We start from the raw sequence: 6,288 nt of genomic DNA, 5'->3' as shown, positions 1-6,288 counted from the left end.
CCACAATTCATCACCCCCAGGCCCAGCCGCAGTGCAGTCCAGGTGTGTGTGGGGAGGGGAAGCTCCTCCTCTCTACAGCCCCAGGGACGAAGGGCAGCAGGGCGGTGGGTGGGCACCAAGCCGGGACTCAGGGGATCTGGGTTTGATTCCTGACTGTGCCTTGCGGGATGGTCACAGCTGGGTCCCCATCCGGGAACAGGGGAGGGCAGCGACCTCCCAGCAGCAACCCCCAAGGGTTGTTAGCCCCCAGCGGCTGCCCCACTTTCTGTTCACCGCCCCCTGGATCCGGTGTAGACGGGCCAGTGGGGCTACAAAACAGGAGAAATCCCCCCAACCCGCAGCTGCTACATCTGGAGCTCGGTGTGTATTGGCTCCTGCAGGGGGAGGGGCACTGGAGGGTCACACTTGGGGATGGGGTGGTGCAGGCGATGGACGTTGGGGGGTACACTTGGGGGGCAGGGGGAGGGGCACTGGGGGTCACACTTGGGGATGGGGTGGTGCAGGCGATGGACGTTGGGGGGTACACTTGGGGGGCAGGGGGAGGGGCACTGGGGGGTCACACTTGGGGATGGGGTGGTGCAGGGGATGGACGTTGGGGGGTACACTTGGGGGGCAGGGGGAGGGGCACTGGGGGGTCACACTTGGGGATGGGGTGGTGCAGGCGATGGACGTTGGGGGGTACACTTGGGGGGCAGGGGGAGGGGCGCTGGGGGGTCACACTTGGGGATGGGGTGGTGCAGGGGATGGACGTTGGGGGGTACACTTGGGGGGCAGGGGGAGGGGCGCTGGGGGGTCACACTTGGGGATGGGGTGGTGCAGGGGATGGACGTTGGGGGGTACACTTGGGGGGCAGGGGCAGGGGAGGGGCGCTGGGGGGTCTCACTTGGGGATGGGGTGGTGCAGGGGATGGACGTTGGGGGGTACACTTGGGGGGCAGGGGCAGGGGAGGGGCGCTGGGGGGTCTCACTTGGGGCTCTGGGGGTGCACGAGGGGTGATATTAGCAGTAGAGTTGAGCCCCGGGGTGGTGGGTGGGGCTGGACCGAGGGGGGCGTGGGAAGGAGCAACTCCACCGCCTGGCCAGCGAGTCCGCGCTCCCGGGGCTGGACCCTCCCTCTGGCGCGTCCCGGTTCCTGCCCGGGCTCAGCCCAGCCCCAGCGTCAGTCGCTGCGTGTTCGATCCCCGGGGCGGAGGCTCTGGCCGGGCCGCCCCGCCATGGGACCGGGGAGCCGCTGGCTGCTGGCGGCCGCGCTGCTGGGCTGCGGAGCCCGCTGCCAGGTACGGCGGGACGGGGGGGCCCGGCCCGGAGCGGGGCTGTAGCCCCCGGCTGCGCCCTGCGCACCTGCTGCCCCGCGCGGGGCGGGTCCCGCTTTCCTCCCCCCGGCCCCGGGACCCCGCCTGAGCCGGACACGGGGCCCGAGCCCCCCGGGCAGCGGAGCCAGCTGCCCCCGCGGGACCCGGGCTCCGGGCAGTTCAGCTGCTCCGGCCCCCCCCAGATCCGTCTTGTGGCGCGTCCCTCCCCGCGTGGGGGCTTCGATCCGGGCGCCCCTGCACCCCGCTTCCCGGCGCTGGCCCCGGGCCCCCACGGCCGGAGGGCGGGGCCGGTGCTGCCCCGGCAGGCGCGGGGTGACCCCCCCGGGGGCCCGATGTCCCGCGGGTCCGGGCGAGCGGCTCCCCCGCCCCCTCCCACGCTGAGTCCGGGCTCTGCGGCAGGACCCCCCCCCCCCCAGCAGTCCGGCTGCCTCTAGACCGCCCCCGGGATGCTCCGGAGACAGATCCCCCCCCGGGTACAGCCTCTGCCCCCCACTCACCCCCCCCACCCCTCAACACACAGAGCGGGGGGGGGGGGGGGGGGACGAAATTGGTGCGTCCGGGTCATAAAAGCTCCCCACACTCACTAGGGGAGGGGGGGAGGACGGGGGTGGACAAAGGAGGGGAGGGTGGGAGCCAGCAGAGAGAGATGAGTGTGGGGGGGGGGCAGGTGAGTGGGGGAATGGGGGTGGGGGCAGGGGTGTGTTTGTGGGGGGGAGGGCTGGCGGAGAGGGGCAGGTGAGTGGGGGGATGGGGGTGGGGGCAGGGGTGTGTTTGTGGGGGGGAGGGCTGGCGGAGAGGGGCAGGTGAGTGGGGGGATGGGGGTGGGGGCAGGGGTGTGTTTGTGGGGGGAAGGGCTGGCGGAGAGAGGCGGATGAGTGTGGCGGTTCGAGGGGCACCCCCATCCCCCTGCCCCGTTCCCCCTTCTTCTATCCCCCCCCAGGATTCCTCCTCACTTCCTGTCCTAACAGGTTGCTGCGTCCTCCCCTCCCCAGAGGCATCGGGCCCCCTGGGGAGAGGAGACGGATCCCGGGGCCGGACCCCGTCGTGCCATGGGGCAGGCCCCCGGGGCTGGGGGGCAGAGCAAGGGAACCCCCAGCCTGGGCACCAGCCTGCTCTGGTGGAGCTGGGGCGCCCTCTGGTGGCCGACTGGCTACGGCAGGCTCCCCGCCCCCCCCCCCCCCCGTTTTCACCATCACCCCTGGCCCAGGGCGTCTCACTCTGCTGGCAACAGAGCCCGGGGCTGCAGCCGGGGCGGGGGGAGCCCTACGTGAGCCCCCCCCATCCCTTCATGACTGGAGCCAGCAGACAGGGAGCAAAGGAACAGCTAGGTGTGCAGTGGGGCCAGGCCTCTGCCCCCCCCAGGGACCGAACGTGGGGTGAATGGGGGGCGAGCTCTGGTGAGGGGGGGACTGGGAGTGCTTGGGGGCTGATTTCTAACAGGGCCCTGCTGTGTTGCAGGTGGCGTCCCCCCTGGGCAGGACAGCAACAGGTGAGTGTCTGCCCCTCCCCCTTGGCTGTAGCTCTGCCCCCTCTGCCCCCATTGTCAGTGCCCTGAGAGGGGGCAGCAAGGCTGGGGGGGCAGAGAAAGAGCCCTCGGACAGAGCAGCAGGGGGGTCGGGAAGGGGCTGAGGCCAGGAGTAGGTCGGGGTGGGGTGGGGCAGAGCAGGGGAGGTGCAGCACAATGATGTGGAGCAGGGCAGGTCGGGGTGAGATGGGGCGGGTGTGGCAGGTGGGGGTGGGGCGGGGCAGATAGAGGTGCGGCAGGTGGGGGCAGGGCAGGTGGTCGTGGGGTGGGATGGGGCAGGTGGGGCAGAGCAGGTAGGGGTGGGGGCAGGGCAGGTGGTCGTGGGGTGGGCCGGGGCAGGTGGGGCAGAGCAGGTGGGGTGGGGGCAGGGTAGGTGGTGTGGCAGGTGGGGCAGGGCAGATAGGGGTGCAGCAGGTGGGAGCAGGACAGGTGGGGGTGGGGCAGGGCAGGGAAGGTAGAGGTGGGCTGGGTGGGGCAGGGCAGGTGGGCTGTAGGCAGGGCGGGACAGGTAGGGGTGGGGTGAGATGGGCCAGGTGGGGATGGCGCAGAGGAGGTAGGGGTGGGGGCAGGGTAGATGGAGGTGCAGCAGGTGGGGGCAGGGCAGGGAGGTAGGGGCGGAGCATGTGGAATGGAGGCGGGGCGGGGGGGATGGGCAGGGGGGGTGCCCCAGGCCCACGGCTCAGCAGTGGCTTGGGGAGCCGGAGCCCCGAGCCGGTAACCCCCCTTCCCCCCCCAGCGGTGCCCTTCCAGGAGGTGTGGAGCCGCAGCGCCTGCCGGGCGCGGGAGACGCTGGTGGCCGTGGCGGGCGAGGCCCCGCGGGAGGCCGAACACGCGTTCCAACCCGCCTGCGTCCCGCTGCGGCGCTGCTCCGGCTGCTGCGGCGCCGAGGACCTGGAGTGCGTCGCCGTGGAGACCCGCCCCGTGGCCATGCAGGTGGGACTCGGGGACGGGCTCCGGCCCTGTCCCGCGGGGGGCTGCACTCAGCAGGGGGCCCCCTGCTCCTGCTCCGGCTGCCCAGCCCAGGCCCCTCTAGCCCGGTATCCTGGCAGGGGCTGCTCCCACCTGCCTTGGGGAAGGAGCACAAAGCCCCTCCTGGAAAACCTGGCCCGTCGCATGGGGGGCAGGGGCAGCCCTGACCCCCTGGAATGGAACCAGTCCCCTGGGCCACAGACCCTCCAGCCTGGCCTGGCTGCACTCGGCTCTTGGCCTGGCTGGGACCCTGTGGCGGTGAGTTCCACAGGCTGTGGGTGCCCTAGTCTCAATGGTCCAGCTCATTGGTGGGGGGGAGGGGCAGTGTGGGCAGGCTAAGCATCCAGGCTGTGCCCGTAGGGTGGGGGACACAGGTGGGGGAGCCCTTCTCCTTGCCAGCTCCCCATTGCCAACGTTGGGCACCGACTTCCCTCCCATCAGGTCATCCGCCTCCGCCCCCTCCAGGGGAAGAGCCAGCAGGAGGAGATGAGCTTCACGGAGCACAGTCGCTGCGCATGCAGGTGACGGGCATGGCTAGCATGGGGGGGGCGGGAGGGGCATGTGGGGGGGGGGGCGGCCGGCGTGTGCAGGTGGCTGGTACAAGCAGAGGCAGATGGGGGGGAGGAGAGGGGCAAGTGGCTGCACATCTGGGGAGGGAGCGTGTGACCAAGGGGAGGCCGGGGACCTGTGGGGGGGGGCAGTGTGGAGGGGGGGGCGCCTGCGTGTTTAGGGGGGATCTGCCCGTCTGATTCAGGGCCCTTCTCCAAACCCATGCCCAAGCAGGGACTCCTTGGTGCCCAGGAGACAGGGATGTGGGGGGGGTGCATGCCCTGCGCCCCCCCCGGGTAACACATACCCCCCCCCGACCAGCCTGTGTCTGCTTTCAGGCCTCGGAGGAAACGGTTGAAAAGCGAGAGGTAGGTGCAGGCCTGAGAGCCCTTGGGCTGGCGCGGGGGGTGGGTGGGTGCAGGGCAGGGGTTTCATGGGGGGAGCCGGGTCACTGGAGGCTTGGGGGTGTCCATGGGGGAGGCAGGCCACCAGGGGTGCAGGGTGTTACGTGGGCCGAGGCTGGGGGGGAAATTGGGGGGCCCTGGACTCTCTGGTGGGGGGCAGGTCCCTGGGAAACTGGAGAGATGGGAAAGAGACCCCAGGAACAGTGGTGGGAGGGGAGACATGGGGGGGGGGGGAAGGTGGGAGAGATCTCTCTCCCATCCTGGCCCAACATGGGGGGGAACCTCGGGGCTCCAGCTGCTGCCAGGTGGGCTCTGAGAGCTGCAGGCTTGGGGGGTAGGGTCCCCCCAGGCCCTGGAGCTGTGGGGCTGGGGCCCCAAGCCTGTTGGGGGGCATGGCTGAGCTGCAGGAAGGGGGGTGGTGAATGGGATGGGGGGCCCAGCGTGCAGAGAATAACTCCCCCTCCCTTCCAGAGAGAGCAGAAGAGGGGCCAGGAGGAGACCCCGGGGGCAGGGCCCTGCGCCCCTCCCCACCCCCCTGTAAGTACCCACCAGGGCCTGGGGGGCAGGGGCTGGGGCAGGGGGCACAGCCAGTTCATGTGCCAGGGGGTGGGTGGAGGTTGGGGGGGGGGGCGCACCCAGGGACGCAGGGGCTGCTGGGAGCTAAGGGGAGGGGCAGAGACTCCTGCAGCCCCCATGCCCCTCCCCCACTCTCCCTCCCTGCCCCCCAAGTCTGCCCAGTGCAGGGGGCACCAGCCGCGACACCTGCCTCTGCCCCACGGGGGGGCTCTCAGCTTCTGCGGGCTCAGGAATCGGGGTGAGCAGCCTGGGGGGCGGTCGTGCCCCCTGGTCGGTGTGTGAGGCCGCTGTCTGTGTCCTCTCCGCAGATGCCAGGCCCCGCCGCAGGGGAGCCGAGGAGCTGAGGGCGGGCGGGGGCTGAGCCCCACTGGGGGTGCAGCCCCCAAAGCGGGTGGAGCTCGGACCTCGGCTGCGCCACCCCCCGCGAAGAGCCCGTGTGCCGCGCCTGGGCTGGGAGTGGGGGACCCCCACGGGGGCCGGGGGCTCCCAGGCTGAAGTCGGGGTGGGCGGGAGGGGGGAAAGGCGGCTGGAGGGGGCACTGAGAACTTGAAGGGCTGGTGGGGGGGGCTTTGGGGCCTGTGCCCCAGGGCCCGGAGGGGATCGAGGGGAGATGGGGGGGCTGTTCCCACCCTCTGGCGTCCCCCTCCGTGTGCTGCAGAGAGCTTGTGTGGGACCCCCCAATAAACCTGCCTGCCCTGCCAGGAGCCTCCCCTCGCCGTGCTGACGCCCCGGCCCTGCCGGTGCCCGATGCGAGCCAGCCCAGAGACCCCGGCACGAGCCCCTGGGACACCACGTGGGGGCCCCGCAGAGACCCCCCCCGGGACACCACACGGGGGCCCCACAGAGACCCCCCCGGGACACCACACGGGGGCCCCGCAGAGACCCCCCCGGGACACCGCGCGGGGGCCCCGCAGAGACCCCCCCGGGACACCGCGCGGGGGCCCCGCAGAGAC

At 71.9% G+C, this 6,288-nt stretch overlaps 1 protein-coding gene across 5 annotated transcripts in view; it reads left to right on the top strand.

Annotated features, from left to right (window-relative positions):
- Nucleotides 1-1,109: 1,109 nt before the first annotated feature.
- The window catches only part of LOC142823831 (snake venom vascular endothelial growth factor toxin-like), a 22,095-nt gene continuing 16,916 nt past the window's right edge, over nucleotides 1,110-6,288 (top strand). The window contains exons 1-7 of one of the 5 annotated variants that reach the window (XM_075915402.2): nucleotides 1,115-1,276; nucleotides 2,771-2,801; nucleotides 3,574-3,770; nucleotides 4,248-4,327; nucleotides 4,694-4,723; nucleotides 5,231-5,296; nucleotides 5,644-6,225. In XM_075915402.2, coding sequence (XP_075771517.2) covers nucleotides 1,214-1,276; nucleotides 2,771-2,801; nucleotides 3,574-3,770; nucleotides 4,248-4,327; nucleotides 4,694-4,723; nucleotides 5,231-5,296; nucleotides 5,644-5,830 — 654 coding nt within the window. In that variant the 5' untranslated portion in view covers nucleotides 1,115-1,213 and the 3' untranslated portion in view covers nucleotides 5,831-6,225. Of the gene's footprint in view, nucleotides 1,277-2,770; nucleotides 2,802-3,573; nucleotides 3,771-4,247; nucleotides 4,328-4,693; nucleotides 4,724-5,230; nucleotides 5,297-5,643; nucleotides 6,239-6,288 lie in introns of those variants that run through there. The other 4 variants (XM_075915404.2, XM_075915403.2, XM_075915405.2 and 1 more) reach the window with 4 other exon arrangements.

The sequence above is a fragment of the Pelodiscus sinensis genome, chromosome 18 (assembly GCF_052426305.1).
Source record: "Pelodiscus sinensis isolate ZL-2025 chromosome 18, ASM5242630v1, whole genome shotgun sequence".
NCBI lineage: Eukaryota > Metazoa > Chordata > Testudines > Trionychidae > Pelodiscus > Pelodiscus sinensis.
The sequence above is the reverse complement of the archived record's forward strand: the minus strand, read 5'-3'. Positions and strand labels throughout refer to the sequence as shown.